At 39.9% G+C, this 21,476-nt stretch overlaps 1 protein-coding gene across 3 annotated transcripts in view; it reads right to left on the minus strand.

Moving 5' to 3' along the window:
* Nucleotides 1-21,476, minus strand: part of GRID1 (glutamate ionotropic receptor delta type subunit 1) — a 1,874,363-nt gene that overhangs the window by 50,620 nt on the left and 1,802,267 nt on the right. The window contains exon 16 of one of the 3 annotated variants that reach the window (XM_075348985.1): nucleotides 10,478-10,651. The exons of the other annotated variants lie outside the window; for them this stretch is intronic. Coding sequence (XP_075205100.1) covers nucleotides 10,523-10,651 — 129 coding nt within the window. The 3' untranslated portion in view covers nucleotides 10,478-10,522. The remainder of the gene's footprint in view (nucleotides 1-10,477; nucleotides 10,652-21,476) is intronic. 3 annotated transcript variants of the gene reach the window in all.

The raw sequence follows: 21,476 nt of genomic DNA on the forward strand, positions 1-21,476 counted from the left end.
AAATAGGGAATAAAGCAGAGTGTTATACTTTCTATGTCTCTCGCGCGGCTTTGACACTTATTCTGGGGCCACGCATTATCGTCATACATAGTCACTGCTTCTTCCGCCCACCAGCAGTCCCAGCATCTCTGATTGGTTGCAGTCTGACTGCACCCCCCCATCCTGTGTGACAGTATGTCTGATTGATTGGAATCATATACGCTATATCTATAGTTATGTAAAAATAAATAAATAAATAAATAAATTGGCTGCAGCTCCCAGCCATGTGCTTTTCTTGGCTGTGTATTAAAATAAGAGTGACCCCACACAGCTTTTTTTTAAAAAAAATATTTAAATAAATCATTTTTAAAAATGGCATGTTATCTTCCCCCAAGTTTGATACCCAGCCACTATAAAGCCATCAGCTAAGGTCTGGTATTTTCAGACTGGGGATACCAATGGTTATTGAGACCCACCCAACTTAAAAATAGCAGGCTACATCTACCCAGAATTTTTGCAACCGATAGATGCGACAATTTCGGCACTTTACCTGGCTCATCTCGATTGCCCTGGTGCAATGGCGATCCGGGTAATATAAGGGGTCAGTGACAGCTCACAGCTGCCACTAAGCACTAGATTAGTGATGGGGGGTATCTATGACAACCCCCATTACTAATCTGTAAGTGAAAAGAAATAAACACAAAAAACAAAAAAACCTTTATTTGAAATAAAATACAAAAAAAACCATTTTCTCCAATTTATTAATCCCAAACACCCATTTCTGAGGGGAACCACATGAAGTACCATGACGATTCCGACTCTTCTACATACTGAAGTCACAGTGTGTGGGCATAGAACAAGTCCACCCTCTGTGGATACAGGCAGAGACTTACTCTTCTGAGCCACTGCTGTGAGCGATGATGTCATTTGGTTTATCTTTGGTCACAGCTGGAGGTTAACACGGTAAACTGGCTTTCACAGCAGATAAAATGACCTCAGTTGACCTCATTGAACTCAGTGACTTTATATCAGGTAAACTGAGTTTAGAGCCCTGCATCTCCTGGCATAAAATCACTTTTTTTTTTCCAAGAGCTGCCAATTTGGTGCTGAAATTTATACATCGTATTCCTGCACCAAATCTGCATTGTCTGGCAAAAAAATGCATCAAAACATGATGCAATTTTAATATGGTAATGATCAGATTTTTTTTTTGCCAGGAGACCCAGATTTGATACATGGATTTTGTGTAAAGCACAAAATCTGCATCTCTTGGCAAAAAAATTACACAAAAACAGTTTTGACGCTGTTTTGGTGCATTTTTCTGCCAGGAGATGCAAATTTGGTGCTGAAAGGTTGGCTCCATGTTTCAAATATTTTTTTATTTTGTGTTTTATTTCTTTTCACATATAGATTCATAATTGAAGAATATCATAGATGCCTCCCATTGCTACTCTAGGGCTTAGTGGCAGCTGTGAGCTCTCATTATCCCCTTATATTACCCTGATTGCCACCGCAGCAGGACAATTGGGATGAGCAAGGAAAAGTGCCAGGATTTAATTCTGAGCAGGCTGCTATTTTTAGCCAGGGGTCCCAATAACTATGGATGTCCCCAGCCTAAGAATACCAGACCCTAGGTGTCTGCTTTATCATGGCTGGGTATCAAAATTTGAGGAGGGACTGAATGCCAGTTTTAAAAATTATTTAATTATTTATATAATCTATTATATAAAGCTGAGTGTATGTATGTATGTTTGTGTATGTGTGTATATGTCTGCTAAAGGAATCCGCACCGTCGCTTTTACAATTCAAACTTTTGCACAATATTAGCGTGTCAAAATGCTCAGCCACGCCCTTGAATGGAATGTTGGCGTGTCACAATGCAGCCAGGGAAAGAGACAGACAGACAGAGACAGACACACACAGAGACAGACAGACGGAAAGAGACAGAGACAGACAGGAAAAGAGACAGACAGGGAATGATACAGACAGGCAGAGACAGGCAGAGTCAACAGACAGAAAAAGAGATAGACAAAGAGACAGCTAGAAACAGACACAGACAAAGAGACAGACACAGGCAAATAGACAGACACAGACAAAGACTGACAAAGGGAAAAAGACAGACAGGGAAAGACAGGGAAAAAGACAGACAGGGAAAGAGTCAGGTAGGAAAAGACAAGGAAAGAGACAGACAGGGAAAGAGAGACACAGACAGGGAAAGAGACAGACAAGGAAAGAGACAGAAAGACAGACCGACAGGGAAAGAGACAGAGAGACAGACAGAGACAGACATGGAAAGAAACAGAGACAGACAGACAGGGAAAGAGACAGAAATACAGAGAGACAGACAGGGAAAGAGACAGAGATGCAGACAAACAGGGAAAGAGACAGACAGACATGGAATAAGACAGATGGAAACAGACAGAGAAAGAGATTGAGAGAGAGACAGACAGGGAAAGAGACATACAGACAAAGAGATAGAGAGACTGACAGAGCAAGGGAGAGATACAGAAGACAGTCACTATCACGGGCAACGCTGGGAACTACAGCTAGTTTATTAAAAAGCAGAATACAATCCTTCTTATTTTGATACATAGCCAAGGTAAGCACACAACTTGGGCTGAAGTCTGTAGCTGTGTGCTTTATCTCTGCTGTGTGTCACAATATGGGGGACCCTATGCCAAATTTTTTATTTTTATTTATTTACTCATTTTTTACACTACTAGCGAGATGCAGACAGCATGTGTGATTCCAAGGAATCATACACGCTGTCACACAGGGTGAGAATCCGGTCTGATTGCAACCAAAGATGGTGAGACTGCCAGTGTATACTGGAGGTAGTAAATATGTCATAGGGTTAAAAAGTGGCTTTGGAAGTAGTGTTACAGCCCCGCTAGAGACACAGTTAGTATAATGCTCCTGTTCTTATCTCCTTAGGCCTTTCTACCACCATTTTAAAGCAAAAAATTCAGGACCCCATAGACTTACATGAGGATTGGCATCCAGGCAGCTGTTAAGGATTAAATTTGGTCCTGAACCATGTTTTCTTTTTGTACCCGCCGATCACCCATCATTATTCATAAAACAAGAAAAATGCTTGGGTTCTCCAATGACGTTCATTAGGTTTGTTTTTTGTCATGAATTCCTTTGGGATTCATTATGAATAAGGTGAATATGAATAGTTACTATTCACTATCACTAGTAATGATGTGTGATTGAATTGAGATTGCTGAGAGAAAGTCTGGTGTTGTGAGAGGAAGATGTTTCATGACACCAAGTGCCTTCTTCTTCCTCACTGAAAATGTTTATGATGCTTTTGGATTAGGCAGTTCTTCTGTATGTGGTACTGGGCACACAAAATGTTTGGATACTGTAAAGTTCACTTCGTACTTAAACCTCCTTTCCTAATGCGGTCACCATTGAGAAATATAAATTGGTAGTATGATCGGTTGGGTTTCTCCAGATCATTTGGACTGCAAAAGGCATAGATTGCCTCTTCCCATGCACTCAGAGGAATCACTGGGTAAGATTTGATGCATATCTTTTGAAGCATATTTACGGAACCCAAATCTGCTATTCTGCTGCCAAACTACATATTGCACACTTTCTTTACCATTGTCAAGTTTCATCTTTGTTATGCAAAATTGAAAATAAAAGGCATATCTGAAAAACATGCAGAAACATGTCCATATGCTGATAAACTAAGCTAAGAAATCCTAAAACTGTATACCTTACACAAAAAGCAATTATAAAAGAAGGCGATGCAACTATATTTAGGATTACATGAGCAGAACACATTTATCACTTTTTGATTGGTCACGCTAAGATGATAGAATACTAAAGGCTTATTAGACTAGATAGATATTGACGAGCTGTTAACAATGTGATGATTATGATGATGATGATGATGAAACAATAAAGACAATTTTTCTACGAGCCTGTATGAAAGGTGTCATCAGTAATTACAGTTTTCTCTGGGTTATAAAAATTAAATCCAATCAGCAAATATAAGCATCATATTTGTTTTCAGTACCACAAAATTAGTTGAGTTCAATTATTTACATCTCTCAACCAATTTTTCTGTAAAACAGTGCAATTAAACAACTAAAAATGTACAAAAATAAATTTCTGACATTTAAAAAAATCTATATATAAGTGACCAATATTGCCTCCTTCACTTCTTTTTAATAACAATTAAAAAGTAGAGATAGGGGAACCCACAGATATTCAGGTTCAGCGGGTGTAGCCAGACTTAATAAAAAGAGTCAATTTTGGGATCAAACTTGAACCTGAACTTGAGCCTGGACCCCGACCCCCATATAAATCTAAGGGGACCTGAACTTGTGTGCTGTAAATGGTGTTGGTAAGGGCTAGGGATAGTTCTATTTACTAAGTTTCCTCGCGGGTGTCACACTGCTTCAAGGTCGCTCATTAAATCTCATGAATATTCTCTGCTTCACCCATCCCGCCCTGAGGACATCTGTGATTGGTTGCAGTCAGACTGTCCGCAAGCTTGTGTCTGTGATTGGTTGCCATCATAGTAGCTGTATGGGTCCTCAGAATGGAATGTAAAAATAAATAAATAAATATTTGGAAAAAGTGGTGTAGCGTCCCCCATTTTATGATACCCAGAGCATATAAAGCAGACAATCAGAGGCTACACCCCTCAGCTATGTGCGTTATTTTGACTGTTTATCAAAATATGAGGGATCCCATGCAGCTTTTTTTAAGATATTTAAATAAGTAGTTTAAAAAAAGGCATACTATCTCCCTAATTTTGATATTCAGACAACATAAAGCATACATCCATGGGCTGGCATTCTAAGACTGGGGAGGCCCATGGTTTTTGGGCCATCCACAGTCTCAAAATAGCTGCTCGCAGCCACCCCAAAATTTCAACAGCTATTAGATGCGCCAATCCTTACCCAGCTAAACTTGACTGCCCTAGAGCGGTAGAAATTGTAATATAAGAGATTAATGATAACTGTGATTTGTCAAAAAAAATCACAGTTGTCTTCAAAGTTTTTTAATAGGTAAAGGTTTATGAAACCTCACCATTAGTAATTGTGTAAGTCAAAAAAATTAAATACAAAACACAGAGAAAAATCCTTTATTTAAAAAAAGCCCTCTTTTTACAATTTATTACCCCCAAAACACCTCTGCTGGTCAAACATAATACACAGACACAATCTCCAACAACAATCCCAGGTCAGCAACATCCTGAGATCACAGTGCTTAGTGACATTAGAAAATATGATCATGCACTGTGGCATCAGGGACACACTGACAGAGCCAAAGGTGTGAGAGTGATCTCAGGTGAACTCAATAAATGACACTCCACTTCGCAGACCCAAACAGCTAGTGGGAGGTCAATCTATCACAGACACCGACATTCTGACTGCAAACAATCAAAGTTGCTGTCACTGTAATTGGGCAGGTGATGCAGTGAATATTCATAAGGTTTAATAAACAGACCTGAAAGCAGTGTGACAGCCACACGGAAACTCAGTAAGTATAATTGTGCTTTAATAGGCATTTTGCTTTCTTTTTCCTCTATATTTTTTTCTTATCCGTGTGGCCAAACCTGAACAGTAACCTATTCAGGTCCTGTCCATGCACAGACAGTAGTTGTCCAGTAAGGACCCTGAACTTTACAGTTCAGTTTTGAACATCCCTACTCATTTCAGTCTTCTGTCCATGGAGTTTGTCAATTTACTTATCTGTCAACAGTCAATTTTTAGGCTAGCACCAACCGCAGCCTCCAACCACTACTCCAGATCATGCTCTTACTTAGAGGAATGCAAATTAAATTTATTATTGTGGTTCATGTCAGCAAGGTTGAGTTAAGTTTATTTTGTTATAGTGCCATATTAGATAACTGGATGGTTTATAATTAGGGATGATCGAATACCTCAAATATTCGGCAACACCCATATTCGCCGAATAGGTCGCTGCTATTCGACTATTTGCGAATATTCGATGCGCAATTTAAGTCTATGGGAAATGCGAATAGTTGCCAAATAGCAACTATTCGGGCCTCCCATAGACTTACATTGCGCATCGAATATTCACATAGTGGCGACCTATTTGTCGGATATTCAGGAAGCCGAATATTGCCGAATATTTGTGATATTCGATCATTCCTATTTATAATATCGTGTGTGTTTTCTAGTAAATTGCTTGAGACCATCGATACACTGGTCTATTGATCTACTTGGGGATGTTGCTTCCATGGGTCAATATGTCCACTGCTGTGGAGCTTTAAAATAGGTCTAAGATAGGCTTAGCTAGCCACATACAGCACAAGTCTCTCATCAGTTATGTCTTTTTCATTAATGTAGGCGCATGTACCTCCATATATTAATATTTTTATGTCATTTTTCAACATTTTTTAAGACGATTTGTGAAAAGTTAATTTATTGACTACTAAATGCTACAGCACACATTGGTTATTATAATTCTGATAGATTTGTTTTCCCTTTACTCATAAAACAGCAGTTAATGTAATGCAAGCCACCATTGCCTGCTTTCCTGGCTGAGGCAGAACTAAACTCAGAAAATTACTGCTTTACTGATATTGGCCATGACACCCACATAAAACATTTGTGCTGTTAAAAATACATAAAATATCAGCTTTCCATTCACATAAAATGTCTGCTTTATAGCAGCCTACATTGTCATCTGCAGACATCAGTTGTTTATATTTATAGCAAGTCCTTCAAGGTCTCTACCAGCTGACTGTGCTCAACCTAGTAAATATGAAACCCAATTTGTTATACCCCGTCTTACAGTAAAGAGAAAAATACATTGTCAGTAATCATTAATGATGACTTTCAGCTGTAACGGCTGATGCATGAGCCAGCTGGATGAAAAGCTGGGATCCAGATGCTACAGTAGAGTGTTATTGTTCAGTTAATGGTGCAAAAGGGCTATATTCTTGCCAAGTCTGATAGTAACATTGTAGTACAGGGAAGGGTCAGTGGAACCATTAATGCTAAATAAAAGCCAGCAGTTGTAATGTGAAATGCAAATAAAGCCTCAGCTTGAAAAGTTCAGTTACTAGCCGATGACTTTATTTTTGTATTTACAGATTTTTTTCTAGCACATATATTGATCAAGCTCAGATAGCCTTTACAAGTTATGACCACCGTGCATTCTATCTTTTCTTATGTGGCAATATATTTTTTCATTAGGGAAATGAGTAATCTTTAGAGCTTGGCAAATTATGCATCTGAAAGAAAAGGTATGATGGAATATTAAAATGTGCTGAGGGATACCTTATACTTTCTATCTACATTATTCAATGTTAAATTACAAGGTATTTCATCCAAAAGTAGTATTACAGATTAGGGAAATTACTTGTACTGAGAGTGTTATTAGTACATAACATACTGTATTTTTCGGACTATAAGACACACTTTTTTCCCCAAAATTTTGGGGCAAAGTGGGGGTTGCGTCTTATAGTCCCATGGCTATGGCGAAGGGAGTGCGGTGGTGGTGGAGCGGGTCATCGACGGCATGAGCAGGCTGTAGTAGTGCCTACCATTACCACGTGGGCCCTCTCATTATCTCTTTTCACATGCAGTGCATCCCGATACTCATCATCTCTCAGCACTGAAGCTGGCTTTGACAGGTGGGTGGGATGATGGGCGGTGAATGCGAGCATACTAAACAGCCACGTGATCATCCCTGGCAACTACAGCCCGGAGTGATCATGTGTGGCTATATTCACTGCCCCCCGCATATCATCATCAGCGCAGGGAGCAGTAAATAAGTATACTCACACTGCAGCATTGCAATGTACTTCTGTCTGCCTGCCCGCTGATGTGTGTGGTGAGTGTGTGTGCACAGCGATAACATCATCACTGTGTGCACGGCTCAACGTAGGTTTGTGGCGCTGCTGCTGCCACAGACAGGAATACGAGCAATGCTGCATGGAGTGAGGAATAGTGAGTATAAATGTTCATTTTTTGTGTGCCACAGGATATGGGCCATATACCCAGATGGGGGTATAAAGCGGGAATGGGGCACATATCAGGATGGGGGTATTTACCAGGATGGGGATATTTATAAGGATGGGGGTATTTATCAGGATGGGTGTATATAGCAGGATTGGGGCACATATCAGGATGGGGGTATTTATCAGGATGGGGGTATATAGCAGGATTGGGGCACATATCAGAATGTGGGAATATATCTGGATGGGGGTATATACGGTACCTGGATGTGGACACATACCAGGATGAGGGACATATATATACAAGGATGGGGATCATATACAAGCCAGGAGGATCATTACCAGGATGGGGTACCTTAGTAGAGAATTTGGGGAAATTATTTCCATAACAGTGTCAGCAGCAGATCCTCCCCCCATAACATTGTGTCATGACCACATTTTTTGATTAAAAGTTTATTTTCCTATTTTCCTCCTCTAAAACCAGGGTGCAACTTATGGTCCGGTGCGTCTTATAGTCCAAAAAATACGGTAACATACCTGCAAATCTACAGTAAATCTCTGTATAGTAAGAAATTACTTCTGCACAAATTTTTATAACTAATTGGTAACGGCAAAAAACATTCCCAGATCTTTTTTTTAGAAATGTATAACAGTGATACTTCATTAATTTATGACCTTTGGTATATAGATACCATTTTGTACAATGCTAATCATTTGGAACTCTATTGTATAGTTTTCTGTAATGTTTTTGATGCATCATAAGAGGCATTTGGGGGTATCAGACGGTACTACACATGACACCATCTATCAAAAAAGAGTGACCCTGGAAATACCAATCTAGGTGCCACTATACTGATAATTTATTTGGCTTACACTACGTTCAGTGGATCCCTCCAAGCTTATGTCCAAACCCTTGCAAGGTGGAATTTGAGATATTGTGCTTAAGGGGTCATTGTCTATAATGATACAGAAGAAATCACACTGTGCTTTACCAATCATCATTTTCCAAAAAATAAACATCTACTGGAGGTGGGCCACAATACATAGTCAACAACAGTTTTCTTCCTGCCTCCAATAGATGTATATGAGAGAGCACCATCATTATACTCATTCTTCCCATCAGTGCATACAGCAAAATGATGTTTTTGCAGGGGGAAGAAATAAGCCAAGATAACACGACTGAATATAACCCAAAAGCTATGTGAACTTAACCTTACATATTCTTTAATCTGTCTGAAAATGAGTATTCACAATTACATCATGGGTTGTTCACATGAGAATATCAGCAACCACCCAATGCTTTTCAAACCACAAAACAATATTCAAAGGTCCTGCTTGTCAGAGCTATAAAGTCTAATGTTCAGATGCCGTACAGCTATGATTAAATTTGATTATGCATAAGACAGGTGTACTTCTTTTACCAGTTTAAAAATGTGGGTATGTTGTGCTTTTTTATACTTTTAGAAAATATATATTTGATAAGCTTGATAAAACGTTTTTACAGTATGTGGCCTTACTTCAGATTACCCATTGTTCGATTTTCTAACATACCAGCTCTGCAGATGTCAAGATTATAGTGCAAACTGCCCTTTAAGTAGTAATCTATATTATGCATTAAATGCCAATTATTGACAGCAGCCATCCTATAAGTCATAGTGGATGCTTTAACAAGCCTTGACAAATTAGTGTCTTGAGCCAAACCCGAGTCTTCAAAAAAGAATAAATAGTAGATCTCTATTTGAAGATAGCTTTTTTTCTCTAGAGGGCACTGTTTGAAGTTAAGTCTACCTTTACCCACTTGTCATGCTCCACAAATAAAAACTTTATTCCCTAGAAATTTGCTAACAGCCTATCACCCAGCTAACTGGTATCCTACCCTACACTTGGCTAAAAAAGTGTATTTTCAAGTTCCAAACTTATCTTTTTCAATCTCTGGGTTTCTGACTTCTGTGATCAATAGTGATCCAAAGAATCATGCATCTGAAGAGCACTGTAGGAATGGAGTGGTGCTTGATCATGCAGACTGTTCATTCACTCCTAATGGGACCATCAGATATTGCAGAGAATTATGGTCAGCTGGTTCAGCACTCATAATAGAAAGAATAAACCAGCATTGCACATAATTGACTTCTGTTTTATTCTCCCAGCAATCAGACAGTTATCCTGTGGATAAGAAACAACTTGCAAACTTGAGAATATATTTTAATTTATGTGACAAGACATGTCAGTAATTAATGGAACATGCACTGTAAAAAAATGCAATTAACCTGCATATGTTGGGTTAATCGGCATGCTTGTTAGATATGAGCGAACATGTTAAAAAAAATCACAAAACTCAAATTCAGCAAGAGCCTTTCATATTCATTTTGGATTCCTGAACGTTTTTCCTCAAAATCGGCAAAATTCGGCCTTTGTTGGGAAAGCTGTCGCTTTTTGCATTAATGCTTTTCTTCTACTTTATTATGACTTTGGCTAGGAAAGTGGTGCTGTATGATGAATTCATGAATGTGGGGGAGGTGTTTGATAATTAAGGGGATTGCTTACCAGTCTCCATTCGCGCATCTGTCACACTGTTTCCGGGTCCGCTCATTACATCTCATACATATTCACTGCTTCCCCCGCCCACTGTCTGTGACAGCGTCTGTGATTGGTTGCAGTCAGACTGCCGGTGTGCATGCGTCTCTGATTGGTTTCCCTCACAGAGGCTTTCTGGGTCTCCTAATGGAGTGTAAAAATAAATAAATAAATAATTAAAAAAGACATAGGGTCCCCCGTATATTGATACCCAGCGCAGATAAAGAAGATGGCTACAGGCTGCAGCCCCCAGCCGTACCAGTTATCTTGGCTGTGTAACAAAATATGTCTGACCCCATGTGCCTATTTTTTAATTATTTAAATAAATAATTTTAAAAAATGACATGCCTCCCCCCCAATTTTGATACTTAGCCAAGATAAAGTGGACAGCTAGGGGCTGGTTTTCTCAGACCCGCCTGGTGGGGCCCATGGTTATTAGCCACCCCAGCATAAAAATAGCAGCCCGTAGCCACCAGAATAGTCACATCATTTAGATGCTACAATTCTGGCTCTTTACCTGGTTCATCCTGATTGCCCTGGTGCGGTGTCAATCGGAGTAATATAAGGGGTTAATGACAGCTGTCATTTGTCAAAAATGAGACCCCCAATTACTAAATATGTAAGGACAAACAAATAAACACAAAACACAGAGAAAAATTCTTTATTTAAAAAACAACAAAAAAAACTACCTTTTTCTCCAAAACACAGCAAAGTTCAATGGAATCCACACCATAACATCCCATGACAGTCTGTCTGCTACATACTCAAATGATGGTGCATGGGCCCATTAGGGAACATGACCACCCAGGCTACAGGCAAACACTGACTGAGCTGCAGCTGTGAGCGGTGACATAACTGACTTTACCTGCTGTCACAGCTGGAAGTTCCCACAGTACCCCACCCATGACAGTGGTTAAACTCACATCAGGTGAACTCATTGAACTTAGTGACCTCACCTCAGGTGAAGCCATTGAGTTTAATGGGACCTGCATCTCGTGGCAGAAAACCAAAGGGTTTTTTCACCAGGAGATGCAGATTTGGTGCTGGAATTTATACATCAAATATCTGCACCAAATCTACATCTCGTGGCAAACAAATGATCAAAACCACATCTCGCTATGATGCATCTTTTGCCAGAAGATGCAGTTTTGGTGTATAAATATCAGCACCAAGTCTGCTTTTCCTAGCAGAAAAACACAGTTTAGCTGTGGTCTTCTACCAGGAGATGCATATTTGGTGCAGAAATATCTTCATTAGATTTCTGCAACAAATTTGCATCTTCTGGTAGAAAACCACACTGAAATGGCATCAAAACCTTGTTTTTTGTGCGGTTTTCTGACAGGAGATGCAGATTTGGTACTGTAGCTTACACAGCAAACTCCTGCACCAAATCTTTGTCTACAGGCAAAAAAAAAAACAACACATCAAAACCCATCGCATTAGGATGCGTTTTTTTGCCAGAAGATGCAGATTTGGTGCAAGAATTTGATGTATAAATTTCAGGACCAAATCTATAACTCCTGCAAAAAAAATAAAACACAGTTTAGATGTGGTTTTCTGCCAGGAGATGCAGATTTGGTGCAGAAATATCTGCACCAGATTTCGGCACCAAATTTTCATAGCCAGGGCAGAAAATCGCACCAAAACGGTGTAAAAAACGCAGTTTTTGTGTGGTTTTCTGCCAGGAGATGCATATTTGGTGCTGATTATTATGAACCAAATTCTTGCACCAAATCTGCATCTCTTAAAAAAAATTGTGGTTTTCTGCCTGGAGATTCAGGTCTCATTGAGTTGAATGAGGTCACCTAAGGTGAGTTTACCTGCAGTCACAGGTGGGGTACCATGGTATCCTCAGTGATGTCACCACTCACACCTGTGGCTCAGTCAGTGTTTGCATGAAGCTGCAGTGGGTGGTCATGTTCTTTAATGTGTTTGTGTGCGGCAACCTCAGTATATAGGAAAGCTGGGATCACCGTGAGATGTTCTGGTGTGGATTATATCGGACTGGCTTATTTTGAGGGTTAATAGATTGAAGAAAGAGGGTTTTTTTAAATAAAGGAGTTTTCTGTGTCTTTTGTTTATTTATTTTTACTTACAGGGTTAGTAATGGGGGGATCTCCTACATCCATTCCCATTATTAAATTAGGACTTAGTAACAGCTGTGATTTTTGACAAATAACAGCTGTAATAAAACCCTTATTAACCCCGATTACCACAGCACCAAGACAATTGGGATGAGCCAGGTAAAGTGCATCCATTAGTCAAAGTAGCTGTTGCCTGCTATTTTTAGACTGGGAGGCCAAAAACTATGGGCCTCTACAGCCTGAGAATACCAGCCCCCAGATGTCCGCTTTATCTTGACTGGGTGTCAACATTTAATAAAGCAACATTGGGTTCCTCACATTTTTTTTATACAATCAAGATAACGTGCCCCAGCTGGGGGCTGTTGTCTGTAGTTGTCTGCTTTATAGGTGCTGGGTAGCAATATTCTTGGGACCCTGCAACATTTTTTTTTTATTTATTTATTTTTACACCACTATTTGGATGCAGCATGTGTGATTCCAACCAATTACAGATGCTGTCACAGAGGGTGGAGGCGCGGCCTCACTGCAACCAATCTCAGATGCCAGGAATGACAGTGGGCGGTGGAAGCAATGAATATGTATGAAAGCTAATAATTGGACCTGAAAGCAGTGTTACAGATATGGGTAAGGTCGGTAAGTATAACTGTCCTACTTTATTTCTTATTTTCCTTCCTTTGCAGCCCCACTAGCCCTTACTAACATCATTTTATAACACATACATTCAGGTCTCGTAGACTTATATGGGGTTCAGCATCCAGGGTCACGTTTGGGGTCAAGTTCACCTGCAAACCAGATCTTTTTTTAGTATATATTTGTTTGGTGAACCAGAACATCCACGGGTTTGCTTATCACTGTTGCTAATAGCACTTTAAATCTTCATGTCTGCCACACTTAAAGCTTGGATACCAGGAGGAAATAGAGGTGTGGCTGGAGCTGATACAGTGATTATACTCAGTACAGTTAGTGGCGGCTATAACCACACCCCAGCAATGATTGACAGCCCTCTCTGTACTGATGCACTGCTGAGCCAGCTTTCAGTAAGGGACAAGAATATAGATAAAGTCGCAGCTCACTATGTACTGAATGGTAATTGAGACTCCTCCTTCCAGGCCTCTACGAGTGAAGGCTAGCTGCAGGAATACTTTTCATTTACACCTGGTAGCCGAGCTTTCACGGTGATGGCTGGGTAGTTTTAAAAAAAAACAATTATCCTGCATATACAGTGCCTTGCAAAAGTATTCTGCCCCCTTGAATTTTTCAACTTTTTCCCACAATTCAGGCTTCAAACATAAAGATAAAAAATTTAATGTTATGGTGAAGAATCAACAACAAGTGGAACACAATTGTGAAGTTGAACGAAATTTTTTGCTTATTTTAAACTTTTGTAAAAAAGAATAGACTGAAAATTGAGGCATGCAATATTATTCGTCTCCTTTACTTTCAGTGCAGCAAACTCACTCCAGAAGTTCATTGAGGATCTCTGAATGATCCCATGTTGTCCTAAATGACTGATGATGATAAATATAAGCCATCTGTGTGTAATCAAATCTCCGTATAAATGCACCTGCTCTGTGATAGACTCAGTGTTCTGTTTAAAGCGCAGATAGTATTATAGAGAACAAGGAACACAACAGGCAGGTCCGTAATACTGTTGTGGAGAAGTTTAAAGCCGGATTTGGTTACAAAAAGATTTCCAAAACTTTAAACATCCCAAGAAGCACTGTGCAAGCGATCATATTGAAATGGAAGGAGTATCATACCACTGCAAATCTACCAAGACCCGGCCGTCCCTCAAAAATTTCATCTCAAGCAAGGAGAAGACTGATCAGAGATGCAGCCAAGAGGCCCATAATCATTTTGGATGAAATGCAGAGATCTACAGCTGAGGTGGGAGAGTCTGTCCATAGGACAACAATCAGTCGTACACTGCACAAATCTGGCCTTTATGGAAGAGTGGCAAGAAGAAAGCCATTTCTCAAAGATATCCATAAAAAGTGTCATTTAAAGTTTGCTACAAGCCACCTGGTAGACACACCAAACATGTGGAAGAAGGTGCTCTGGTCAGATGAAACGGAAAATAAACTATTTGGGAAAAATGCCAAACAATATGTTTGGCGTAAAAACAACACAGCTCTTCACGCTGAACACACCCTCCCCACTGTCAAACATGGCAGCTTCATGGTTTGGGCCTGCTTTTCTTCAGCAGGGATAGGGAAGATGGTTAAAATTGATGGGAAGATGGATGGAGCAAAATACAGGACCATTCTTGAAGAAAACCTGTTGGAGTCTGCAAAAGACCTGAGACTGGGACTGAGATTTGTCTTCCAACAAGACAATGATCCCAAACATAAAGCAAAATCTACAATGGAATAGTTCACAAATAAACGTATCCAGGTGTTAGAATGGCCAAGTCAAAGTCCAGTCCTGAATCCAATCGAGAATCTGTGGAAAGAGCTGAAAACTGCTGTTCACTAACGCTCTCCATCCAACCTCACTCAGCTCCAGCTATTTGCAAAGGAAGAATGGGCAAGAATTTCAGTCTCTCGATGTACAAAACTGATAGAGACATACCCCAAGCGACTTGCAGCTGTAATTGCATCAAAAGGTGGAGCTACAAAGTATTAACTTAAGGGAGCCGAATAATATTGCACGCCCCAATTTTCAGTTATTTATTTTTTAAAAAGGTTTAAAATAAGCAATACATTTCGTTCCACTTCACAATTGTGTCCCACTAGTTTTTAATTCTTCACCATAACATTAACATTTTTATCTTTATGTTTGCAGCCTGAAATGTAAGAAAAGGTTGAAAAATTCAAGGGGGCCGAATACTTTCGCAAGGCATTGTAAGTCCCATATTTGCAAGAGGTTTTGACATTACAGGTTCCGTTTAATTTGCTTTTTTTTTTACCAAAAAATTGTTTCCAAAAATATATCATATATATATATATATATATATATATCTTATGTCTTATATATACAGTATATCTTATATATCTTATAATGCATTAAGCAACAGAGAAACAAAATATGATGCTGCAATGCCTACTTGACATGTGTCATACAGTTTCATGTGGCTATGATCAATTTTAAAGTATGTAAGCCACATTGGCTAGCATTTTGTGTTCTAACATGTTTTATAGAGTATTTTGCCATGTACTGTAGAGGTCACAAAGTGTTTGCTCATTTTCTATGTGACCTATAAATGGCAAATTTATAATTTGTTTCTTTAACCCCAATACAGGAGTCCGAGCATTGATGAAGGTAATCACAAGTAACAATTCATAAGGTAATTGCAAACTAGCAGCGTTCAGTTGATAGAGCAACGTTATTGTCAGAAAAAGATGAAGAAATAGCAACAGCTGAAGAAAGGCAAGAAAAGATAAAAAAAAGTTGAAGATCCAAAGAATTGCAATGAAGCAAAAGTAAATTTATTAGATGAGGACAGGACTAATCTCAGTCATATTATTAAAGTGAATCTGTCACCAGGTTTATGCCACCTAATCTGAGAGCAACATAGTGTAAGGGTGGCTTTACACGCTATGATATCGCTAAAGTGATCTCGTTGGGGTCATGGAATTTGTGACGCACATCCGGCCGCTTTAACAATGTCGTTGTGTGTGACACCTATGAGTGATTTTACATCGTCGCAAAAACGTGCAAAATCGCTCATCGGTGACATGCCCCCCTATTCCCAATTATCGTTGCTGCTGCAGTAACGATGTTGTTTGTCGTTCCTGCAGCAGCACACATCGCTATGTGTGACACCGCTGGAACGACAAACATCTCTTTACCTGCGTCCACCGGAAAAGGAGGAAGGAAGGAGGTGGGCGGCATGTTCCAGCTGCTCATCTCCTCCCCTCCTTTTCTATTGGGCGGTGGTTCAGTGACACTGCTGTGACGTCGCTGTGACACTAAATGAACTGCCCCCTTAGAAAGGAGGCGGTTCGATGGTCACAGCGACGTCGCTGCACAGGTATGTGCATGTGACGCTGTCGTAGCGATAATGTTCGCTACGGCAGCGATCACCACATATCATTCCACCGACGAGGGCGGGTGCTATCGCACGCAACATCGCTAGCTGATGCTAGCGATGTCGCAGCGTGTAAAGCCCGCTTAAGGTAAAGATACTTAGTCAAGCAGTGTTTCACTTACTGGGCTGCTTAGTGTAGTTTTGATAAATTCACTGTTTAATCAGGAGTAGTTTACCTGGGCAATTTTCCGTTTTTCAGGTTTTCTTGCTTCTCTTTTTGCGAGAGCCGTAACTTTTTATTTTTCCATCAATCTTACCATATGAGGACTTGTTTTTTTGTGTAACGAGTTAAACTTTTAAATAAGCCATTAGTTTTACCATATATCATACTGAAAAACAGAAAAAAAATTCCAAGTGCAGAAAAATTGCAAAAAAAAGTGCAAACAATTATTTTGGGGGTATTTTATTCACTGTGTTCACTGTATGGTAAAATGTATGAGTTTGTATGATGCCTCAGGTAGATCCGAGTTTGTAGATACTAAAGATTTATGCGTTTACTTTTATCTAAGGGGTTAAAAAAAATTCAGAAGTTTGTTCAAAAAAAGTGGCACATTTTTTGTGGGTTTTTCCGTTACCCATAGTATTCTATTTTATTGGGATATAAGGCTCAGTGACAGCTTATTTGTTCTACCTTGAGCAGACATTTTTGACAGTACCATATTTGCGCAGATGCTACATTTTGTGAGAACAAAATTTGTGACAGCCAAAAACCGTAATTATGGCATTTGGCATTTTTTTGCCGCTACGCCATTTACTGATCAGATTAATTGATTTTATATTTTCATATATCGGACATTTATAAATGGTGATTCCAAACATGTGCATATCTTTTATTTTTTTAACCCTCAGATTCACACGGACGCAGAGAGCCATAGTGACGATATGGATTTACGGCGCCTTATTACAGGAGCCTTACAGTGCAAGCCTTGTGTGTGAATTTGAGGAGGGTCAAGAGACTGAAACATCATACATTTATTTTCAGACATCTTTATACTTGTTAGATAAAAATTCTTGACTCTTCTAACAGCTTGTGTGCCGGATTCATAATATTTCTAAGTTACGGGGTTGGACCCTAGCTGAGCGGCAAGGATATATTTAACCCAGGAGTGCCATTCATCAAAGTCTTTGATTATAGCTCAGTAAGTAACACATTGCTGAAATCAGGGTCTCTGTCTCTACATTATGCTGCTCTCAGATGTGGTAGCAAAAACCTGGCAACGAATTCCCTTTAATACTATTTTGTGTCAGATGAAGTGCAAAAAAATTGCTGCACATCACTACGGAAAATAATTAATAAAAAGAATGCGTAATCTGGTCCTAAGTATATCAACAAGGTTTTCAAGCCAAGTAACAGGATGTATCATAAAAAACAGATCTATTTAATGCATCACATATCAAAAAAAACACAAAAACTGCAGCATCATAAAATTGCATGTTAAAAAATTGCACACAAAACAAGTAACCTCACTTACATAATAGGTGCAGAAATGGTGCAGAAATTCTGCAACATCAAAAACTGATAAAAAGCTCAATGTAAGAGCGTAGATAAAGAGGTTTTTAATTGACCTTTTAATCAGTAACGCTAGATCTTTATCATCCGTACTATTTTCATTAGATGCAGTATGAAAAAGAACTTCTAAGCATTCTAAGATCCATCCAGCTGTTGGATCTCTAATTCTTGCTAATAAACTACTAACACAGAGGGTAAGGGTGCTTCCACACACCCATTTTTTGGCCTTCAGGCACAATCTAGTTTGTGCCTGATGCAACGGATCCATCGCAGATTGGGGGAAAAATGATTACGACAGATCCGGTAAAAACAGATCTGTTGTAGCAGTTTGTACCGAGCATCCAGCTGGGTTTGACAAAAAATGCATCTAAAATGCATGCATTTTGAATGCATTTTGGATGCATTTTTGACAGTGCGGTCCCACTTGGCTCTGCTACATGCCCATATAGCATGGCTGGCTGCGAGACAGAGCCATGCGATCAGAATGAACTCGGATGAACTTCACCTGACTTCATTGTCATCTTGCGGCTCTGTCTGGGTGCCGCAGCCTGATTTGGGTGACCGCAAATCCCCTGAGTGACTGAAGTGAGCTGCGTAATTAGCGGTGCCGTCACTCAGGTTACCCGCGGCCAGCTGGAGTCCTCCACCTGAAAGCTGTGGCATCACCGCTGACAGTGTGACTCACTTCAGTTGCTCTGTGGAGCTTATAACGAGCGGCGGTGTTCACCTTCCGATGTAGCAGAGCTGGATGCATCATGGAACCTCGTGTGGATAACGTCGGACCTGGTGGGGTATTTGGGGATTTTAATAAAGTGGTGAAAAGGGTGTTTTTTTTCTCTTTTATTTCAAATAAAGGATTTTTTGGTGTTTGCGTTTATTTACTTTCATTAACCTAGGGCTTAGTGGCAGCTTTTGGCTGCCATTAACGCCTTATTACCCCGATTGCCACCGCACCAGCGCAATTCAGGATGAGGTGGGTAGAGTCCCGGGTCTGTCTTATGTAATGAATGCGGCATTTTTGGGTGGCAGCTGGCTGATATTTTTAGGCTGGGGGGTTCCCCATAACATGGGGCTCCCCATCCTAAGAATACCAACCCTCATCCATGTTCCTTTACCCTGGTTGTTATCAAAATTGGGGGGGACCGAATGCCTTTTTTTGTAATTATTTATTTATTTATTTTTACTGCAAGATTTTGACCTGCCCAACAGCGGCTGTGATTGGTTGCAGTGAGACATGTGTCACTCAGTGTGGGGGCTCGTTTGACTGCAACCAATCATAGGCGCCGGTGGGCAGGGGAAGCAGTGAATATGAGATGGAATAATGAGCAGCTGGCATTTTCAAAGCAGGAGAAGCCACGGGAGCTTTGTGACAGCTGTACAGCGCTGTGTCGGTGATCGGTAAGTATGAGAGAGAGGGTGAGAGGGGGAGACCAACCAACCGACAGAGAGAGAGATACTGACCGATAGACAGAGAGAGAGACCGACATTGACAAAAAGAGAGAGAGAGACCGACTGACAGAGAGAAAGAGAGACCGACATCGACAGAGAGTGAGACCGAAAGGAATTTACACATCTGAGCATGCTCAGTTAAAAAAACTGGATCCGTCGATGGAATGCGTTTTTTGCCACACTACGAGGGATCCAGCGCCCATAGGCTTTCATTTTACAACACGCCACATGGCACCAGGTCCGGCGCAATGTGGTTTTTTGCTGGTGACAAAAAATGTTCCCTCGTGCGTCCTTTCCGGCAGCCGGACACAGAAATTTTGCCAGATTCGGCGCACACCGGATGAAACATTAGGGCATCAGGCACAATCCGGCGCTAGTACAATTTAATGAAGATAAAAACACATCTGGTGCCGGATCCGTTTTATCCAGTATTCGCCGGATTGTGCCTGATAGCAAAAAACGGATGTGTTAAAGCACCCTAAAAGAGAGCTAACTAATTGAACTGAAGGTGTGTATATTTTCAGCAAAGACTGTTCAAATACATTGGGAGCTCTTAGTGAATCAGAAAATTGGAGAACAAAAACCAACAGGAAACAAAGTTTGCATTTGGGAGTGATGACAAAAGCTGCAGTAAAAACGGGGAAGTTTTTATTGACTCATTTTAACAACTATTAAGTTTTCTAGTCATTTTATATTCCGATAAACAATGCTGTAATAAAATTACTCCAGCGTTAGGTTTTGTCTTTTTCGGGAGGTAGGTCTCTGAATAATCAATAAAAGAGAAAGACAGATCAAAAAATGTCCATAAATATTCTATTATCAGGTACTTCTTGACATCTCACTAAATGATGAATGAAATATTTTTGTCAGTCAGAGTTATCAAAAATAAAACTGGAATAAAATGTGACAGCTAAAACCATCAACAAGCACTCAGATTCTGGTTTTGAAGAATCCTTGACATAGTAAATGCTGCATGAAGCAAGCACAATTATAACAGGCTTAAACTTCAGCTTTAACATCTTGCTGATAAGACACCAACACCTGAACTGATGTAACAGTAGTCTTCTGTATATGTACCCAGCAGAGGCACAGCTATCTATTTGGCCACAAGGGGATAAAAAACTTCTGAGTGGGCTCCTTACCTGAGTATTGTTTTGTTTTCTACAATTGCAGATGCGCACTTTAATTATAAAGTGATATGTAGTCTATTTACATAGCGTCATATCAAACCTTTTATGCCTGTACCTTATATATTTCATTCATATATCTGGGGCAGCAATTTGCATGTTGCCAGTTGGGATGTCATAATCTATCTACAATGTGCTGCAAATTAGATTTTGACGTGAGTTGACCTTTGCTACGTATAATTAGATTGTGATGGCATAACTGTCAACTTGCTGCTCCATTTTTGAAAGACAGACACAATAGATAGTTGCTAGCAGTGGGGGTGCTACCAAACACTCCATTGCGATTGAGATACATAGAGGATTTGCAAGCCGTGGATATTTCCAACTATCACAGAGTACTTGGACTTATGAACTTGACGTGTTTACACCAGGTTCGCCCACATACCATTTAAATTTAACGTTGAATGACATATATATTGTACAATTGTATGATTTCACATACTACTATACAAGAATAGACTACATATGAGTTTATACTTGCAATTGTAATTCAGTGACCACTACTACAGTGGAAAGCATGTCGTGATGTGTGTTTATGGTTCCTGCTTCACTCGGCGCTCCTACTTGGTAGGTCACATTACAATTTGATTTAACTTCTGATAGCTTTGATCCCTCTGTACAGTAATTTCACTTGCTTGGATAGATATAAAAACAATAGGTCCTTTACCCTCTTTTGTCTCCTCAAAGCTACAGGCAAAATGAGCAAAGG

Source organism: Anomaloglossus baeobatrachus, chromosome 5, assembly GCF_048569485.1.
Source record: "Anomaloglossus baeobatrachus isolate aAnoBae1 chromosome 5, aAnoBae1.hap1, whole genome shotgun sequence".
NCBI lineage: Eukaryota > Metazoa > Chordata > Amphibia > Anura > Aromobatidae > Anomaloglossus > Anomaloglossus baeobatrachus.